This window comes from Oncorhynchus clarkii, chromosome 30 (genome assembly GCF_045791955.1).
Source record: "Oncorhynchus clarkii lewisi isolate Uvic-CL-2024 chromosome 30, UVic_Ocla_1.0, whole genome shotgun sequence".
NCBI lineage: Eukaryota > Metazoa > Chordata > Actinopteri > Salmoniformes > Salmonidae > Oncorhynchus > Oncorhynchus clarkii.
Window position 1 is genome coordinate 2733837 of NC_092176.1, and position 21923 is coordinate 2755759.

Here is a 21923-nt window from a genome sequence, read left to right on the forward strand (position 1 = left end):
GCCTCCACTGTCGACCCCAACCCTCACTGCTTTTAGTGTTTTACAAATGTCCTTATAGACAAAATGACCCCCACCCTGCACCATGACCCTGTCCACTCCACCTTAACCCCCAACCCTCCCTCCCTGTAGATTCTGGCTGTAAGAGCATCTATCGGACCATGCCAGCGTCCTGGGGCTGCCGGCTTCCTGGAAGGGCTGTAACCCAAAGCCTGTAACCATACCTGGGGGATCTAGTTCATCAGAAGGACACAGGCAGCAGACGCCCACAGAGTCCGATATACTCAGAGACAGGCGTTCCTCTCCCGGGGTGGGTTGGCCCGGTCCGTAGCCCTGTCCTGGAGGAGTAGTGTTTCTAGAAACCAAGCCGTCAGAGAGAAACTGGGGGTAACCGGACACCCCGTACAGGGAATACTGACCTGGATATGGGGCTCGGAGAATCCGGAACCATCCGGGCCACAGTTCCTGATAAGAGAATTATGTTCTCCTGTTCATTACCCAATTCAATTATATTACTCTCAGTCTGTTATATCAGGATTTGTAAGATACGGATGGAAATGAAAACAGACAGAGGTCCAGCTAAATGGTCAAAAAGGTTTATTCACGGAACGTTCTAAAGTCAAGAATACAAAACAATTCATTTTATACTGACTTCTCACACCCACACATACACACAAACATGCACACCCACATACACACAAACATACGCACACACATGTCCTGCTACGCACACACTGTCTGTCTCACTACCCAGCCGACAGAGATAGTGACCTTGTCCTTGAGACGTACTCCCAGTTCTCTCCCAAATCTCTAGTCAGGTCGGCACCAAGCTCAGACAGTCTGTGTGTAAAATACCATAAAGACATATTGTTTTACCCTAATTCTGACTAGGACTACACATTTATTGATTATGATTTTATACATTCTAATCAATTCCATACAATTATATGTTTCAGGGCGGAATATTCAAATCATTCAATTAACAGACAATTCTCACCTATCAGTTCCACAATATCCTGTGTCATGACGTTGGCCTGCGGGTAGGTTTATGACAGTCATAAATACCTCTTCCCCCCTTTTTTCCTCTCTCTACCCTACTGATGTTACATTTGCAAACACCTTGGTTAACATAGAGATTCTGGGAACATCAGAAGGTGGGGCGAAATGAACTATATTCTGGTAATCCGACCAATTGAACATATGCGTTTGTACTTAATGAATATGATGTCAGTTCGGTTGTCATCTGAGACATTCTCATCAATGATAAGATGACATAAACTCTACAGTGGAAAGTCTACACATCAGAGTTATCGGATTCACATGGAATTGTTGTTCAATTTAAATGTTTGAATATGAAATTATTCGTGATGGGATGAAATGTGATTTTTGCTTCTAAAATGTGAGATTTGGGTTTTCATAAGGTCTGCTCAATCAGTGGCCCGCCCCTGTGAAGGGACATGGGCTATAAAACTTGTCAAACACGCCCTCCTCTCCCTTCCTATATTGTTATAGGCGATAATATAACCTCCTGTTCCGAGGATGTGAGGACGACGGTCTGATGTCAGAATGGTTCAGATAAGAACTACAGAACGAAGCCAACATCAGCGTGAGCTTTGGTTGCGAATGGTATGAACGTTGAACTCTTATTCACTACAGAAGTGATACCTCCTAGTTAGCAACAGCAGCTGCAAACGCAGGTTAGGAAGGAACAGACAGAGTATTCCGTCTACCACACAACGACGTTACTACAACGTATCTAATTTACCAGCAGAGACATTCTTTAAAGGACTCGGTTGGGAAACACGGCCTTCCATCTACCACCAACCTACCGAAGCGCAGCTCAGAGTAAATATTTATTGCATTTTCCTTTTCCAAATGGGCGGTAATTTAGAATGCATAAGATTCTGTATTTACGATAGCACAACTTCACCCTTTCAGATGAGACTGAATTAAGATGACGATTAATATTGACTGCTATTGATGTAAAATATTACTAGGTCTTTAAGAGTTTATTCGGAAGATAACAGCTCTATAAATATTATTTTGTGGTGCCCCGACTCTCTAGTTAATTACATTTACATTATTAGCTCAATCAGGTAATATTAATTACGGAGAAATTACTTTATAGAATAGCATGTCATATCACTTAATCCAGCATAGCCAAAGACACGACACCTGTGTTCTAGCTGTTCTAGTGTTCTACTATATATAGCCTGTTGTGTGTTCCTGGATTGTTTCTCATGTACTGCTCATGGGTAGCTCTATAAAGTGAATGCATGTCATGTTACACCGTTGTCTTGGGGGCAAATGTCAAAGGAAAAAGAGCTCCCTTTGCGATACATACTGTCTGCTACTCTACCATCTCTCTCAGCCTCCCTCAATAGCCTCTTCTTGATCAGATGAGGCTGTAAAATGACAGTATGTTGATACCAGGCAGGAATGCAGGCGGTATGTGTGGTTAGTGCTGTGATATGATATTCTCACGATTCCTCTTGTCCAGCAAGTATGTGTAGACAGGAAATGAAACAGGAAGTCCAGAGGTGATTCTGCTCAGACGCGGAACCCTGTCTGCCTGCTGCTTTAAGCCACTCATCTGGCTGTACTCCAGGCCAGTACTCTATGTATTGTCAGTTAGCGTGGCAGCTAACTCTGTGAGCCCTTAGAGGTGAAATAGGTTAATAGATCGGAGTGCAGAATAAGGCTGTTACGGTGACCGTATTACCGCCATAACGTTTAGTCACAGTAATTAGGCTTCTCCAAGCTCTGATGCTGCTGATGGTCATTAGTAGCCTACCAAACTGCCTGGAACTCCGCACTCTATTGTCCCTCTAATCACTGTGACATCAATGCAAATTTAATCAAACACTTCTATAGGCTATGTAATTGTGTGAGAAAACAGAGTTTTGATGGCCTCTATTAAAAAGGGGGGGTTTCCCATCAGCTTTCTATAGGCTAGGTTTACAAAATATTATTCATCAACTTTTCTAATATTAAGCACATTGATTCGCTTTAACACAGGAACACAGCGTACCTGGCTGGCATGAAAACGAACCATGGGAAAAGTGTCCTCTATTCGCTATTTAAGTGCATAGATGACATGTAATTTTTTCTCATGCCCCTGTTCCGAGACAGATGCATGATAATGGTTCAATCTAAATCAAAACAAATTTCAGACATATTATTGTGAATTAAATTAAATTAAGAACAGTTTGATGGGTGACAATATTAGCCTATCACTTGTGAATGATGCCCAGCTTGCGCATTATTAAGGCACGAAATTTTTCAAATCATACTCGCCCATAGGCCTATATGTTTTATATCACAACTAAATGGCCAAAAAACGTCTTAAAATTAAGCACATTAATCCGCTTTATAACCAGTGTAAAGCTTAACTGGCTGTGCATGAGTTTCAAATTTGGAGAATTTTTTCACCATAAAAATGCACCTTTATAATAAAGCATTACATGCATAATGGCATTTGCAATCACTTTCAGAACAGTGTTTTCCCGGTAATTGATAGTATTTTGGAACATTAGCCCTTTTAGCCTACTTTAGCCTAGTGCATATTGCTGCGCTTATAATGTGGGAAAAAAAATGGCTAATAATACATCAACATTTTAAGCTAAACAATCAACCTCATTGATTTTAAATGTTTTTGGGATGCGAGTGGTTGTATTAATTTGGCATCTATCACATCCCACAACTGTCCCAGAGTATGTTTGGAGTATTTACAGTGCCTTGCGAAAGTATTCGGCACCCTTGAACTTTGCGACCTTTTGCCACATTTCAGGCTTCAAACATAAAGATATAAAACTGTATTTGTTTGTGAAGAATCAACAACAAGTGGGACACAATCATGAAGTGGAACGACATTTATTGGATATTTCAAACTTTTTTAACAAATCAAAAACTGAAAAATTGGGCGTGCAAAATTATTCAGCCCCCTTAAGTTAATACTTTGTAGCGCCACCTTTTGCTGTGATTACAGCTGTAAGTCGCTTGGGGTATGTCTCTATCAGTTTTGCACATCGAGAGACTGACATTTTTCCCCATTCCTCCTTGCAAAACAGCTCGAGCTCAGTGAGGTTGGATGGAGAGCATTTGTGAACAGCAGTTTTCAGTTCTTTCCACAGATTCTCGATTGAAATCAGGTCTGGACTTTGACTTGGCCATTCTAACACCTGGATATGTTTATTTTTGAACCATTCCATTGTAGATTTTGCTTTATGTTTTGGATCATTGTCTTGTTGGAAGACAAATCTCCGTCCCAGTCTCAGGTCTTTTGCAGACTCCATCAGGTTTTCTTCCAGAATGGTCCTGTATTTGGCTCCATCCATCTTCCCATCAATTTTAACCATCTTCCCTGTCCCTGCTGAAGAAAAGCAGGCCCAAACCATGATGCTGCCACCACCATGTTTGACAGTGGGGATGGTGTGTTGCTTTTACGCCAAACATAACATTTTGCATTGTTGACAAAAAGTTCAATTTTGGTTTCATCTGACCAGAGCACCTTCTTCCACATGTTTGGTGTGTCTCCCAGGTGGCTTGTGGCAAACTTTAAACAACACTTTTTATGGATATCTTTAAGAAATGGCTTTCTTCTTGCCACTCTTCCATAAAGGCCAGATTTGTGTAATATACGACTGATTGTTGTCCTATGGACAGAGTCTCCCACCTCAGCTGTAGATCTCTGCAGTTCATCCAGAGTGATCATGGGCCTCTTGGCTGCATCTCTGATCAGTCTTCTCCTTGTATGAGCTGAAAGTTTAGAGGGACGGCCAGGTCTTGGTAGATTTGCAGTGGTCTGATACTCCTTCCATTTCAATATTATCGCTTGCACAGTGCTCTTTGGGATGTTTAAAGCTTGGGAAATCTTTTTGTATCCAAATCCGGCTTTAAACTTCTTCACAACAGTATCTCGGACCTGCCTGGTGTGTTCCTTGTTCTTCATGATGCTCTCTGCGCTTTTAACGGACCTCTGAGACTATCACAGTGCAGGTGCATTTATACGGAGACTTGATTACACACAGGTGGATTGTATTTATCATCATTAGTCATTTAGGTCAACATTGGATCATTCAGAGATCCTCACTGAACTTCTGGAGAGAGTTTGCTGCACTGAAAGTAAAGGGGCTGAATAATTTTGCACGCCCAATTTTTCAGTTTTTGATTTGTTAAAAAAAGTTTGAAATATCCAATAAATGTCGTTCCACTTCATGATTGTGCCCCACTTGTTGTTGATTCTTCACAAAAAAATACAGTTTTATATCTTTATGTTTGAAGCCTGAAATGTGGCAAAAGGTCGCAAAGTTCAAGGGGGCCGAATACTTTCGCAAGGCACTGTATTTCTTGCACAGAAGTTGACCAGTAGAAAAATAAGCAAATAATGGCACGGAATTCTAAGCAAATCTTGTCTGCTAAATGAAACAGTGTAGCCCACAGCCAGATGGCATCGCCATATCAGGACCTAACATAAGGCCAACTCATAGTATGCGATTCTGTTCTTCTGAAATAGACTACATTTTCTTCATGCCATGTTTCTTTAGACCTGCCTAAAATAAATAATGGATTTATTGTGATGGTGTAGGCTGTATCAAATGGATTTATTCTACGTTTTAAAATGTAGATGTTCCAAAGGTCTGGATCAGTAGCTTGTAGGCTATGTGTGGAAGCCAGGAGATGCTAAACATGTTTAAGCTAATTAACAGGTCAATTACCGTGAGACCGGCAGTTATTTGCTTGACAATCACCAGCTCATGTGTCCAACACAATAATAAGTTCCCCACACATTTAGCTTTAGCTAACACTTTGATATTTCTCCTACTGCTAGGTTCAACTGGGAAATGTGTGTCTGGTTTGACATTGTAACCCCAGCATCTCTCTCTCTTAAGGGCAAAAAATCGAATTGTGATTTCATTTGACCAAATATTGCGATTGGACTTGAACTGTGTTGCTCGAGTGACAGGGGGCGAGGCTTGGTGTGTGTGGGGAGCAGCCGCAAGAGGAGAGAGGGAGACGTCGAAAAGAGCAAACCATAAAAATGGACGTTACACATGGCTGAGTGGCGTTTGAAAATATTGCATGCAATATGGATCTCTTGCGATATGGATATTGCGTATATCAAGATTGCAATTTCGATGAGCATTTGGATTATTTGTGCAGTCTGACTCTTGACTCACCTCCTCGATGTAGCTCTCCATGAAGGATCCCCGGAACATGGCCGCCATCCAGTCGCAGCTGGAGATGAGCAGGGGCTTGTGGGCCGGCAGGTATCCATCGTCCAGGTGGAACACCACATCTAAAACCAGGGGGAGGGAAAAGACTGAGCACTCATCTCGGAGTGAGCCACAGAGTCGAGGCTACAGAAAGACGGGAAGACAGATGGACAGACACAAACACAGACAAACGCAGACAGACAGATGCACACAGAGACATAGAGAGAGGTAGACAGAGCATGACAGAAATCGACAAACGGGAGGGATAGGGTGGCACACAGTGACAAGCAGAGTTTAGATACTAAGTTTGAAACCTATATATACACACACTTGAAGGGCTTGAACTGTCCCTTTATTCTGTTGGAGGCCGAAAGATGTCCTTCTAAAGAAGAAGCATTCTATAAAAAAATCTAGACCAATCCCTAGGGCAGACCTATAGGCCTCGCCAATCTTCATAGGGCATAGAAACCACTAGAGCGTGTAAATAATTTATATTCAGGAGGTACACTACATGACCAAATGTATGTGGACACCTGCTCGTCGAACATCTCATTCCAAAATCATGGGTATTAAATATGGAGTTGGTCCCACATTTCCTTCTATAAACAGCCTCCACTCTTCTGGGAAGGTTTTCTACTAGATGTTGGAACATTGCTTTGGGATTTGCTTCCATTCAGCCACAAGAGCATTAGTGAGGTCGGACACTGATGTTGGTCGATTAGGCCTGGCTCGCGGTCAGTGTTCCAATTAATCCCAAAAGTGTTTTATGGGATTTTTATGAATAATGACTAAATGATGTATACATTTAACGTAGAACTATAACTAAACAGAATACTACTCTGTCACTGTATGAATGTATGAATCTTAATATAATCATAACACTGAATATAATGTGTGTAGTTTTAGTCAAGAATTAGAACAAGGACTTTCTGTTCCTTGTTAGAAACGAATGGAGCTATCGTCAGACCGGCTGGAATACTGTGTTCCTTACAGGACATTCTGTCCCCACCCAGGGAGGGGAGAGACCTTGGGCTTGTAGTAGATTGTTTAACAGGTGGCAGACAATGTGAGAAGGCTTGTGAACTATATTGCAATTGTATCTGAGAGGAGGAGGGACATTTATAATGAAATGTGAGGTATATAAACCAATGTACATGCTATTATGAGCAGAGCTCTCGAGAATAAACGCTATTGGCTAATTTTGGTGGCTGGTCTTTGTCCATTTTATGCAAATAAGAACCTTACAAATTCTTAGAAACGGACAGAGTGTTTTAATTGAATTGGTTAATGAACGCATAAGAACTAAATTCATCTAACAGTGTTCGATGGGGTTGAGGTTAGGGATCTGTGCAGGCCTGTCAAGTTCTTCCACACCGATCTTTACAAACCATTTCTGTATGGATCTCGCTTTGTGCACGGGGGCATTGTCATGCTGAAACAGGAAAGGGCCTTCCCCAAACTATTGCCACAAAGTTGTAAACACAGAATCGTCTAGAATGTCATTGTATGCTGTGGTATTAACATTTCCCTTCACTGGAACTAAGCGGCCTAGCCAGCCACAGACCATTATCCCTCCTCAACCAAACTTTACAGTTCCAGATCCAACAATAATATCAAGTGCCTAGAAATCCTGGGCTTAAAAACAAAAAGTGTCATTGCACACTGATAATTCAGGTTCTTTTAAATCTACTATTTGGATCCCTCTGTAGCCTCATAGAGCATCTAGACAATTTTTCAAACCTCTCTGGATTACAATAAAAGTATGATAAGTGTACTATATTTAAGCAATAAGCCCCGAGGGGGTGTGGCATATGGCCAATATACCACGGCTAAGGGCTGTTCTTATGCAAGACACAAGGCAAAGTGTTTGGATACAGACCTTAGCAGCAGTATATTGGCCATATACCACACCTCCTCGTGCCTTATTGCATAAATATACGACAGCTGTCAGCCAATCAGCATTCTGGGCTCGAACCACCCAGTTTATAATATGCATTGGATCACAAAAAAAATACAACTTTTACATTAGCTTGTAGTTTACCAATAAAATGGTCTGATGGTGAAGTGGAAATACTCATTCAATCTCAATACAATACATTTGAATAGAAAGTTAGCAAAAATAGGTCTTGCTACAGTCGAAAGGAAAATAATTTTTTGGGGTAAACTCCAAGCGGGATGTCATGTGCCTTTTACTGAAGAGTGGCTTCCGTCTCGCAACTCTACCATAAAGGACTGATTGCTGGAGTGTTGCAGAGAGGGTTGTCCTTCTTGAAGGTTCTCCCATCTCCACAAAGGAAATCTAGAGCTCTGTCAGAGTGACCATCGGGTTCTTGGTCACCTCCCTGACCAAGGCCCTTCTCCCCCGACTGCTCAGTTTGGCCGGGCAGCCAGTTCTAGGAAGAGTCTTGATGGTTCCAAACTTCTTCCATTTAAAAATGATAGAGGCCACTGTGTTCTTGGTGACCTTGAATTCTGCAGAAATGTTTTCGTACCCTTCCCCAGATCTGTGTCTCGACACAATCCTGTCTCGGAGCTATAGAGACAATTTCTTCGACATCATGGCTTGGTTTTTGCTCTGACATGGACTGTCAACTGTGGGACCTTATATAGACAGGTGTGTGCCTTTCCAAATCATGTCCAATCAAATTAATTTACCACAGGTGGACTCCAATCAAGTTGTAGAAACATCTCAAGAATGATCAATGGAAACAGGACGCACTTTAGCTCAATTTTGAATCTCATAGCAAAGGGTCTGAATACTTATGTAAATTTTTGTATTTTATACATTTGCAAAAAAATTATAATAATCTGTTTTCGCTTTGTTATTATGGTGTATTGTGTGTGGATTGCTGAGGATATTTTAATTATTTAATCCATTTTAGAATAAGGCTGTAATCTAACAAAATGTGGAAAAGGTCAAGGGGTCTGAATACTTACCGAAGGCACTGTATATATTGAATATGAATATGAGGGTAGAAACGATTAAATATTAAAGCATTATACCTTTCATTAAAGGCTTCAGTCATCCAAAAGTTATAATTAAATCCGACCTGGTTCTTTAGCAGACTAGAAAGAATGTCTCACCCCATGTTCAAGAATGCCCTTGATTCAGATTACAACCTCTCACTTTCTGTTATTTGAAAATGTAATAATCTCCAAAATATTGCTATTTTTAAAACAAGACATAGAAAGTTGGTTGCAATTTCAGTTTAATCCACCAGAAAATACAGAACATTTATTACAACAAATAGTATGGTTAAAGATGTCATCAAGGTGGCGACTTTGAAGAATATCAAATATATTTTGATTTATTTAACAATGTTTTGGTTACTACATGATTCTGTGTGTTATTTCATAGTTTCAATGTCTTCACTATTTTTCTACAATGTAGAAAATAGTAAAATAAAGAAAAACCCTGGAATGAGGTGTGTCCACACTGGTACTGTATGTACAGTTGAAGTCGGGGGTTTACATACACCTGAGCCAAATACATTTAAACTCAGTTTTTCACAATTCCTGACATTAATCCTAGTAAAAATTCCCTGTCTTAAGTCCGTTAGGATCAGCACTTTATTTTAAGAATGTGAAATGTCAGAATAATAGTAGAGAAGCTTTTATTTCTTTCATTACATTCCCAGTGGGTCAGAAATGTACATACACCCAATTAGTATTTGGTAGCATTGCCTTTAAATTGTTAAACTTGGGTCAAACGTTTTGGGTCGCCTTCCACAAGCTTCCCACAATAAGTTGGGTGAATTTTGGCCCATTCCTCCTGACAGAGCTTTTTCAGTTCTGCCCACAAATTTTCTATATGATTGAGGTCAGGGCTTTGTGATGGCCACTCCAATACCTTGACTTTGTTGTTCTTAAGCCATTTTGCCACAACGTTGGAAGTATGCGTAGGGTCATTGTCCATTTGGAAGACCCATTTGCAACCAAGCTTTAACTTCTTGACTGATGTCTTGAGATGTTGCATCAATACATCCACAGAATTTTCCTGCCTCATGATGCCATCTATGTGTGAAGTGCACCAGTCCCTCATGCAGCAAAGCACCCCCACAACATGTTGCTGCACCCCCGTGCTTCACGGTTGGGATGGTGTTCTTCGGCTTGCAAGCCTCCCCCTTTTTCCTCCAAACATAACGATGGTCATTATAGCCAAACAGTTCTATTTTTGTTTCATCAGACCAGAGGACGTTTTCCCCCAAAACACGATCTTTGTCCCCATATGCAGTTGCAAACCGTAGTCTGTCTTTTTTATGGCGGTTTTGGAGCAGTGGCTTCTTCTTTGCTGGTTATGTTGATATAGGACTCGTTTTACTGTGGATATTGATACCTTTGTACCTGTTTCCTCAGGCATCTTCACAAGGTCCTTTGCTGTTGTTCTGGGATTGATTTGCACTTTTCACACCAAAGTACGTGCATCTCTAGGAGACAGAACGTGTCTCCTTCCTGAGTGGTATGACAGCTGTATGATCCCATGGTATTTATACTTGCATACTATTGTTTGTACAGATGAACATGGTACCTTCAGGAGTTTGGAAATTGCTCCAAGGATGAACTAGACTTGTGGAGGTCTACAATTTTTTTGGGGGGCTGATTTCTTTTCATTGTCCCATGATGTCAAGCAAAGGGGCACTGAGTCTGAAGGTAGGCCTTGAAATACATCCACAGGTACCCCTCCAATTAACTCAAATTAGTTCAATTAGCCTATTAAAAGCTTTGAAAGCCATGATATCATTTTCTGGAATTTTCCAAACTGTTTAAAGGCACAGTCAACTTAGTGTATGTAAACGTCTGACCCACTGGAATTGTGATACAGTGAATTACAAGTGAAATAATATGTCTGTAAACAATTGTTGGAAAAATTACTTGTGTCATGCACAAAGTAGATGTCCTAACTGACTTGCCAAAACTAAAGTTTGTTAACAAGAAATTTGTGGAGATCTAAAAAAAAGAGTTTTAATGAGTCCAACCTAAGTGTATGTAAACTTCAGACTTCAACTGGATTTGATATAAACTCAACGAAAAAAGTCCTCTCACTGTCAACTGCGTTTATTTTCAGCAAACTTAACATGTGTAAATAGTTGTATGATCATAACAAGATTCAACAACTGTGACATAAAATGAACAAGTTCCACAAACATGTGACTAACAGAAATTGAATAATGTGTCTTTGAACAAGGGGGGGTTAAAATCAAAGTAACAGTCAGTATCTGGTGTGGCCACCAGCTGCATTAAGTACTGTAGTGCATCGCCTCCTCATGGACTGCACCATATTTGCCAGTTCTTGCTGTGAGACGTTACCCCACTCTTCCACCATGGCACCTGCAAGTTCCTGGACATTTCTGGGGGGAATGGCCCTAGCCCTCACTCTCCGATCCAACAGGTCCCAGACGTGCTCAATGGGATTGAGATCCAGGCTCTTCGCTGGCCATGGCAGAACACTGACATTCCTGTCTTGCAGGAAATCACACACAGAACAAGCTGTATGGCTGGTGGCATTGTCATGCTGGAGGGTCATGTCAAAATGAGCCTGCAGGAAGGGTACCACATGAAGGAAGAGGATGTCTTCCCTGTAACGCATACCGTTGAGATTGCCTGCAATGACAACAAGCTCAGTCCGATGATGCTGTGACACACCGCCCCAGACCATGAAGGACCCTCCACCTCCAAATCGATCCCGCTCCAGAGTACAGGCCTCGGTGTAACGCTTATTCCTTAAGCGATAAACGGGAATCCCACCATCACCCCGGTGACACAAAACAGCGACTAGTCAGTGAAGAGCACTTTTTGCCAGTCCTGTCTGGTCCAGCGATGGTCGGTTTGTGTCCATAGGCAACGTTGTTGCCGGTGAGGTCTGGTGTGAGGACCTGCCTTACAACAGGCCTGCAAGCCCTCAGTCCAGCCTCTCTCAGCCTATTGTGGACAGTCTGAGCACTGATGGAGGGATTGTCCGTTCCTGGTGTAACTCGGGCAGTTGTTGTTGCCATCCTGTACCTGTCCCGCAGGTGTGATGTTTGGATGTACCGATCCTGTGCATGTGTTGTTACACGTGGTCTGCCACTGTGAGGACGATCAGCTGTCCGTCCTGTCTCCCTGTTGCACGGTCTTAGGCGTCTCACAGTACAAACATTGCAATTTATTGCCCTGACCACATCTGCAGTCCTCATTCCTCATTGAAGCATGCCTAAGGCACGTTCACGCAGATGGAAGCCACAATCTATTTGCTACAATGATCTGCTCCCTAAAAATACAAAAATCAACTTTACAGTTGGCACTATGAATTGGGGCAGGTAGCATTCTCCTGGCATCCGCCAAACCCAGGTTTGTCTGCCAAACTGCCAGATGGCGAAGTGGGATTCAGCACTCCAGAGAGCGGTTTCCACTGCTCCAGAGCCCAATGGCAGCGAGCTTTACATCACTCCAGCCGACGCTTGGCATTGCGCATGCTGATCTTAAGCGTGTGTGTGGCTGCTCGGCCATGTAAACCCATTTCATGAAGCTCCCGGCGCACAGTTCTTGTGCTGACGTTTGGAACTGAGGACAGACAATTTTTACTCGCTATGCGCTTCAGCACTCAGAGGTCCCGTTCTGTGAGCTTGTGCGTCCTACCACCTCGCGGCTGAGCCGTTGAAGCTCCTAGATGTTTCCACTTCACAATAACAGCATTTACAGTTGACCGGTGCAGCTCTAGCAGGGCAGAAATTTGACTTACTGACTTGTTGGAAAGGAGGCATACTATGACGGTGCCACGTTGAAAGTCACTGAGCTCTTCGGTAAGGCCATTCTGCTGCCAATGTTTGTCTATGGAGATTGCATAGCTGTGTGCATTTATTTTTTTTATTATTTTTACACCTGTCAGCAACAGGTGTGGCTGAAATAGCCAAATCCACTAAATTGAAGGGGTGTCCACAGACTTCTGTGTATATTGAAAAATAAATACCCACGGAAACAGACACAATGACTATAAAATAAGGATTGTGGTATGCCAGCTGATGGTAGAAAAGTCAACAGTTACTTTAGAGATGGTATAGGACTCTCACCTTGAGGTAAACGCTATAGCCAACATGCACACACACGAACCAGAAATAAGTGGCGTAAAGAAACACATGGGCACGGCACACATACGGAGAAAGCAGAGAATCTCAGCGACACATATTTAGATCGATGACACCAAATGAAGGACAGGACACACAAACAAAATATTGCAGATAGGAAAAGCAATATCTTGGCCACAGATCCAGATGTCTGAATTCAATGGGAGAATATTGGAATAAAGTGGGAATGCTAAACGTGCTGTGCACACACACACACACACACACAAACGCACGCAAACGCATGCACACTAGCTCTGAGAACGCAGTATGTCAAGGCAAGTGGGGGCAGTGTGTTTACCGGCGAAGGTACCCTTGCTGAGGCACTCTTTGATGCGGTTGGCTCGGCGGACATGGAAGGCCTTGGTGATCTCCTGGTTCATGAAGCTTTCACGGTTCAGCACGTTGGCCACCATCATCCTCAGGTCAAACACCTCCAGCAGCTCGGCGATGGTGGCCACCTGCATCAGGCCCCCTCGGCTCTCGTCCAGACTGCCTGTGTACAGGTACTGCAGCACCGCCTGGAACCACAGCAAAGTTGAAAAAATAATCAACACCCTCTCGGAATTGAGTATTAAGCCAAGCAGTGGTATAAATTAAGTTAATAAACACCATTTGATGTGTTTAGATTAACTTCACTTTAATGACCTTTAATTCTCCTTTAAAATGTCTTTGTTGCCCTAAAATGTGTTATGGTTGGAATGACCAGTAGGGGACATTCTTCACAGTGAACTAAAATGATTATGCAACCCTGGAACAGTGATGGGAATGGGAACCTCACGGCGTAGCTGGTTTTGCATGATTTAATATAGTGATTTAGCAGACGCTATTATCCAAAGCATCTTGCAAGACTTGTTTTGTTGGTATCTGATCTTACCTGGAAGGGTTCTTCCTGTATGAGGCCGTCCATGGAGACCACAGTCATGAGGCGAAGTCGCCCCGTCTCAGGGTCAGCTATGTGCTCCAGGTACACACTCAGGAAGCCCCTCCCCCATCCCGAGAGGCCACGGCCAGCTCCCAGGGGCCCCAGAGGGCACTGGCTCCTGGCGGGGAGGGCGTTATCACTTTTGGAAGTCCTCAGGGAGCCCTGCTGGAGCATGGGTGGCCGTTTGAGTCCCCTGGCGCCCCCCTCCCCCTCCTTATCGATGTCCAAGCTCTTCGTGCGCCCCGCCTGCTCTTTGGCCCCTCTCCTGCTCTGCTCGTCCTCCTCCCCGCTCTCGGCTCGCTCCTCTCCCTCCCAATCTGACTCAGTAGCCAGCAGGTCCAGGGTGAAGAGGTCATAGAACTTGGAGCAGGATGTGGCCAGGTAGACTTTGTGTGCGAAGACGCGCGTGGCACCGCCCTGGAGAAGGAAGAGGACGTCGGCGCACAGCGACTGGCAGAAGAGGGAATCAGGGGCCTCTCCATCGATGGGAGGGGGGTCGGGGATGCCAACCACAGGGCGAGGGGGACGGGGAGGCAGGAACGGTGCCTGGAGGAGGGGCCGCTGGACTCTCTTCAGGTGGGACTTCCAGAACTGGAGGTGGCGGCGGGAGATAAGGGCAGAACGGATAGCATTGTCGAACACATCCTTTACCCCAAACTGGGCCACGATGCTGGTCTCAAAGTAGGGAATGCCCAGCTCCTTTGCCACCTCGTGGCCTCTCTCTGGAGGTAGGATGTCTGTTGGCTTGATGGGTCTGAGGACAAAGGGAGAGGGTTAGAGTAACAAGGAAAGAAACTATGGACAGACAGAAGGCTGGACAGGTATGTTTGCGATTCAATCAAATGCCAAACATCCAGCCAATGGATGTGATGGGACTGCTGCGGTCAAGGTGGTCCAGACCTGGGTTCAAAAACTATTTTAAGTATTTCAATTACTTTCAAAGAGTCAAACATTGCCATGTATTTGAAAATACTGAAATACACAGACAAGTGTATTTTCAAACACAAATATTTAAATACTGCATTTGTACCCTGCTCTGTTTTGTCCTAGGGGATTCTTGAGATATATTTGGAAACAAATATTGTTGGCTATTTGAAAATAGTTTCAAATAGTAGGTCTATTTCTAGGAAATGATTTGAAAATACTTTCAAATACTTCAAATAAAAGTAGTTGGATTCGGGCACATTACTTGAAAATAAAAACATAAAATAAGAAAGTAAATATGCTTATAATGGCGCCGGAGGGGATGGGTGACGATTTACAGGCTCCTAACCAACTGTGCTATTGTGTGTGTTTTTTCGTACATTATTTTGTACATAATGTCGCTGCTACCATCTCTTATGACCGAAAACAGCTTCTGGATATCAGATCAGCGATTACTCACCTTGAACTTCACCAACAAGCTATCATGTTCAAACACACCAAGACAGTCGTGAAGAGGGCATGACAAAACCTTTTCCCCCCCCCCCAGGAGACTGAAAAGATTTGACATGGGTCCCCAGATCCTCTAGAAGTTCTACAGCTGCACCATCGAGAGGATCCTGACCAATTGAATCACCGTCTGGCATCCGACCGTAAGGCGCTAGAGGGTAGTGCATACTGCTACTTGTTGTTTATTATCTATGCAGGCACTTCACCCCTACCTACATGTACAAATGACCTCGACTAACCTGTACCCCCGCACATAGCCTCTGTACTGTTATTTTCTTGTGTTACTTTTTATTTTTTACTTTAGTTTATTTAGTAAATATTTTCTTAACTCTATTTCTTGAACTGCATTGTTGGTTAAGAGCTTGTAAGTAAGCATTTCACGATAAGGTCTGCACCTGTTGTATTCAGCGCATGTGACAAATACGATTTGATTTTAAACCCAGGTCTGACATGGACCCGTCTCAGGAAGACCAGGGTGATTGTGGTCTTACTTGGCTAGGGGTCTGCGGGCGCGGTTGACAGCCTCCAGGTCGGCATAGCGCAGGTCCAGCTGACAGCCCACCAGGATGATAGGGGTGCGGGGGCAGAAGTGCTTAATCTCAGGGTACCACATGGTGCGGACGTGGCGCAGGGAGTTGGGGTTGGCCAGGGAGAAACACAGCACCACCACGTCAGACCTGTGCCACACACAAATAAGAGAGGTAGAGAGGAGGGCGAGATAGTTGGGGAAAGGAGGGAGGGGGTAAGAGAGAGAGAGAGAGAGATGGAAGTACATTCCTGGAGGTCAAAAACATGTCTGAAAAGAGTCTGCACTAGTGCTGCTAGGCACAGTGAATATGGATGGCGACACTGAGCGGGCTGGGGTGTGAGGTCATAGGGTTGTGTGTGTGTGTGTGTCATGTCTACAGGCCTCTGAGGCTGGTGGGCTATGAAGCCCCTTTCTCTCTCTTATGTAAGCCCACTAAGGCTGTAAGGCTGCCAATGCCACAGAAAGTGGCTAATAATAGAGCAACACACACACACACACACACACAAACAATAGCTACAGTGCAGCATCAGCTACTTACTTCCTCAGCCAGTCAGTGCGATGGGCCAGGCGGACAACAGGACTTAAGGCTGTTCTCAACCACTAGTGTCTCTGAGGCACGGCTCTGACGGGCATGTGTGTGTAGCTTCCCATATGTGAATGAATATGCCAGCTACCACATAACCAGCACAGCACTAAGGGAGCCTCTCCACTCTTCCCTGATTTCAGACTAAACAGAGCACTCCGTTATAGTGCCAATGGAAATGGACTTCAGTAAAGATAAATAGGCTAATTGTTATATTTTATTGGGATTTATCCGGGGTCAAAACATGGAATTCACTAAATATATTATTATAATTTGAATCAATAAGTAGGGCTGTGACGGTCATAGAATTTTGGATGACAGTAATTGGTATAATGGCATAATTGGGTGGACCATTGCGAGTGTATCTATAGGAGCAAAGAGGAAATTAAAAGCAGGAAGTCAAAGAAGGAAGTGTATCCATCAATATGTGCTGATAATATTGTTGATTCAACTTAGACATTATAAAAAATACATTCCATTGCATGAGCCTCATAAGTCAACATAATTAGAATTAACATTCTACATTTCAGCACGGAGCAACAGAGTGTTAGTACGTTGTTAAGATTCCACGTTACCGCAGAAATGGACTCAACTGCAGGAATGTCCCGCTGACCCGTCTTCAGTCAGCTGTTCGTTCCATAATCATTGGTTACACAGTTATACAGTAATTATACCAGCCCTAAGGCCAACAACCATGGTCAGATTAATGTTTTTCAAAAGGGTTATTAACCCATAAGTGTCAAAATCCTGTCTAAGCTGGCAGGGGAGTGTGTGTATGTGTGTGTGTGTGTATGTGTGTGTGTGGGGGGGGTTCTACTAAGCTATATGGCAGCCTTTCTTAAAGTATGGGTTGCGACATGTCAGAGTAAATGTATAATTATTTCATGAAATGATTTGGCCAAGTGCAACTGCACTCTTTGTTCAGTGCGCTCTGATTAGCAGCGTTTTCTCTACTCAGTTTGGCAGCTGCGTCAGTGGACGGGAGATCCCAGTGTGCTTCGAGGTTTACCTGATGTTTTTTTCTGCAGTTTTTTTGAAGATCACTCCGCAGTACTGTCATACAGCAGCAGATGATGGTGCGCCATCAGCCACTTGCCGTGTTCAAGACAACTGGGAACTCGGAAAAATACGAGGTCAAATCATGATTTCAGTGATCTTCAGGTTGGAAAGTTGTAGCTATAGAAAGAGGCCGAGTTGGATGACCGTTAAAATTGATTTGACCCAGTTGGAACTTGTTTTTTTCCCCTCAGAGTTCCCAGTTATATTTGAACACACTGAAGCTGAATGTGGGAGATTTCCGAGTTCCTGGTTGTTTTGAAGCGGCAACTGAATTGTCATTCCCACTCGCCATCCCTCACCGCTGTCATCAAATGGACTCAAGCTAGCAACAAGTTCTGACTGAGCCCAACTGTCATGAAACGCAAATACAGCGATGAGTTTCTCTCTCTTGGTTTAATACACACTTTGAGAAATAACGAGGAGCGCCCAATGTGTTTTGTGCGGGTTAGTGCTGAATGAGTCTCAAAATGGAACAAATTAAAACGACACGTCCCGACCAAACATCCACAGCATGACGGTCAACCCAGGGAGTTCTTTCAGGACAGGGCAGAATGCTTCAGGAAACAGTGCTTCGACAGTGGATGACAAAATCAGGTGATGGTAAGCAGAAATAAGGGAGTACTATCTCTCATAGTAGTCGATGTGAGTTTCTCTTTCAAACAATCTCCTTGTACACAGCTAATAGCTAGCTGGCTAACGTTAGCCAAAGCAAGCTAGCTAGCTACTGATAGTGAAATCATAAGTAACAGTACATATGAAGATGAAACATGATCAGGCCTACTGTATAAATTATTGTTGAAAACAAGTCTAGGTTGGTACTGTTGCTGTTTAAATACAAGTCATATTTTTTATTCTGAACTGCTATAAACTGCAAGGTGGTTTTTGAGGCAAACACACACAGTTCTGGGTTGCTGATCTACAGCAGGAAGCGGTCTCCTGCCTGGCTGAGAAAGCAGTAGATGTTCTGACCTAGTTTGGCACCACATACTTATGTGAGACAGGGTTCTGGATTCTGGCATACTTAAAAAAAAACAGCACAGAAACAGATCCAATGCTGAGCATTACCTCAGGGTTGCACTGTCAAAAACTAAGCCCAGAATAGACACGCTTGTTGAAAACTTCAACCAGTCGCACACCTCTCATTAGAACTGTGTGCGCGTGTGTGTTTTCTAGTCTATATCTGTGTGAGGCCTCAAAAAGCATCTGGCTTCAATCAGTTTATTCCAGTTTCTGAAAGAAAATGATTTCTTTGTTTTTAATAGCAACAGTTCCAACCTAGACAGATATGTAAGAGTGTTTTTTAATGGGGAAAAACAAACATAAATAGTTAATTAAATGGGTATTTCATTTCATTGTTATTTGTCTATATTGCATTTGTTTTAGGCAATGAAATGTACCAATATTTGCATGTTTTCATAAGCTTGGGTCCCAGGAAAAACACAGACTTTCTCATTTGGATCTCAGGCTGAACAAGTTTAAGAACCCCTGGTATATGTAATTGTTTAAGTATGTCATACCAAGGATCATTTAGCTATTTTATTTTGAATTTGAAAACCCCTTGAAGTATCAAACAAAAAAAAAGAAAGTTTTTGTGAGAACACCGATTTTCTGGATGTCTCATGGTCTGACAAACACAGCTCTAGCTCTGTCACTTTTCACCGCAGATGCGGACACAGCTTCCCCTCCCCCAAACCTAACCTTAACTATTAGTGGGGGGAAATCCAAAACTGACCCAAGTTCAGCATCTAGGGGCAACTTCACCCTACTCTGTCATTGTCAAGTCAATCTACAAAGGTCAGCAGGGCTGCTAGCTAACATTATGTAACCAAAGCTAGGTGTTAAGTGTTTTTACAGGATATAGAGTGAGGCTGAGCTCAAACTCCTGACTGACTGGCTGACTGCTTGGTGTATACACAACCCAGCAGAGATCCCTAGATACAGACACACACTTCCCACTGTTAGAGATTTTGCAAGCACTATGTCACTCCATAATGGTGACAGAAGTGTTAATAACTCACCTATTTAGTCATTGGAGTGACATACTGTGGGCATTAAATCAATAATAGGCTAACTTCTTGATAACGTCTTGATACAAATAGATAAGTAATAAATAAATTAGTAATTGAGACTATAATATATACATACATACATTCATACACACACTACCACTCAAAAGTTTGCGGTCACTTAGAAATGTCCTTATTTTTTAAAGAAAAGCACATTTTTTTGTCCATTAAAATATCATATTGATCAGAAATACAGTGCAGACATGGTTAATGTTGTAAATGACTATTGTAGCTGGAAAGGGCAGATTTTTGTATAGAATATCTACATAGGCATACAGAGGCCCATTATCGGCAACCATCACTCCTGTGTTCCAATTGCACATTGTGTTAGCGAATCCAAGTTTATCATTTTAAATAGCTAATTGATCATTAGAAAAACCTTTTGCAATTATGTTAGCATGGCTGAAAACTGTCTCACTGTCAACAGTGAAGAGGAGACTCGGGGATGCTGGCCTTCTAGGCAGAGTTCCTCTGTCCAGTGTATGTGTCCTTTTGCCCATCTTAATCTTTTATTTTTATTAGCCAGTTTGAGATATGGCTTTTTCTTTTCAACTCTGCATTGAAGACCTGCATCACAGAGGTGCCTCTTCACTGTTGACGTTGAGACTGGTGTTTTGCGGGTACTATTTAATGAAGCTGCCAGTTGAGGATTTGTGAGGCATCTGTTTTTCAAACTAATGTGTTGTCCTCTTGTGCACCGGGGCCTCCAACTCCTCTTCTATTAGGCTATTTAAAAAAATATATATAATTATTATTATTAAAATTTTACCCTGTTTTCTCCCCAATTTCGTGGTATCCAATTGTTTTAGTAGCTCCTATCTTGTCTCATCGCTACAACACCCGTACGGGCTCGGGAGAGACGAAGGTTGAAAGTCATGCGTCCTCTGATACACAACCGCACTGCTTCTTAACACAGCGCGCATCCAACCCGGAAGCCAGCCGCACCAATGTGTCGGAGGAAACACCGTGCACCTGGCAACCTTGGTTAGCGAGCACTGCACCCGGCTCGCCACAGGAGTCGCTGGTGCGCGATGAGACAAGGACATCCCTACCGGCCAACCCCTCCCTAACCCGGGCGACGCTAGGCCAATTGTGCGTTGTCCCACGGACCTCCCGGTCGCGGGCGGTTACGACAGAGCCTGGGCGCGAACCCAGAGTCTCTGATGGCACAGCTGGCGCTGCAGTACAGCACCCTTAACCACTGCGCCACCCGGGAGGCCTGGTTTGCGTTGTTCTGTGAAGGGAGTAGTACACAGCGTCAGTTTCTTGGCAATTTCTCGAAAGGAATAAACTTAATTTCTCAGAACAAGAATAGACTGACGAGTTTCAGAAGAAAGGTATTTGTTTCTGACCATTTTGAGCCTGTAATCGAGCCCACAAATGCTGATGCTCCTGATTCTCAACTGGTCTAAAGAAGGCCAGTTTTATTGCTTCTTTAAGGACAACAGTTTTCATCTTTTCTAACATAATTGCAAAAGTGCTTTCTATTGATCAATTAGCCTTTTAAAACGATAAACTTGGATTAGCGAACACAAAGTGCCATTGGAATATAGGACTGATGGATGCTGATAATGGGCCTCTGAACACCTATGTAGATATCCCCCCCCGAAAAAAATCTTGACGTTTCCAGCTACAATAGTCATTTACAACATTAACAATGTCTACACTGTATTTCGGGTCTATTTGATGTTATTTTAAATAGACAAAAAATGTACCTTTCTTTCAAAAACAAGGTCATTTCTAAGTGACCACAAACTTTTGAACGGTGTGTAAATATATATACGCCCTATGATCAAATAACAAACCCTATGAAATACTCTTGTACAGAGAGAGGACAGTGTGAGCATACCTATAAGTAGTTGATTGGGGGAAGTTAGGAACCAATATACACAGGCAGTTAGGAAAGCAAAGGCTAGCTTTTTCAAACAGAAATTTGCATCCTGTAGCACTAACTCCAAAAAGTTCTGGGACACTGTAAAGTCCATGGAGTAAGAGCACCTCCTCACAGCTGCCCACTGCAC

General features: G+C 43.0%; 1 protein-coding gene across 5 annotated transcripts in view; it reads right to left on the reverse strand.

Moving 5' to 3' along the window:
• The window catches only part of LOC139389361 (rho-related BTB domain-containing protein 2-like), a 93903-nt gene that overhangs the window by 18295 nt on the left and 53685 nt on the right, over window positions 1-21923 (reverse strand). For all 5 annotated transcript variants that reach the window (XM_071136063.1, XM_071136062.1, XM_071136064.1 and 2 more), the window contains 4 exons: window positions 16157-16342; window positions 14187-14988; window positions 13611-13830; window positions 6177-6295 (listed from right to left, as the gene is read on the reverse strand). In XM_071136063.1, coding sequence (XP_070992164.1) covers window positions 6177-6295; window positions 13611-13830; window positions 14187-14988; window positions 16157-16342 — 1327 coding nt within the window. The remainder of the gene's footprint in view (window positions 1-6176; window positions 6296-13610; window positions 13831-14186; window positions 14989-16156; window positions 16343-21923) is intronic.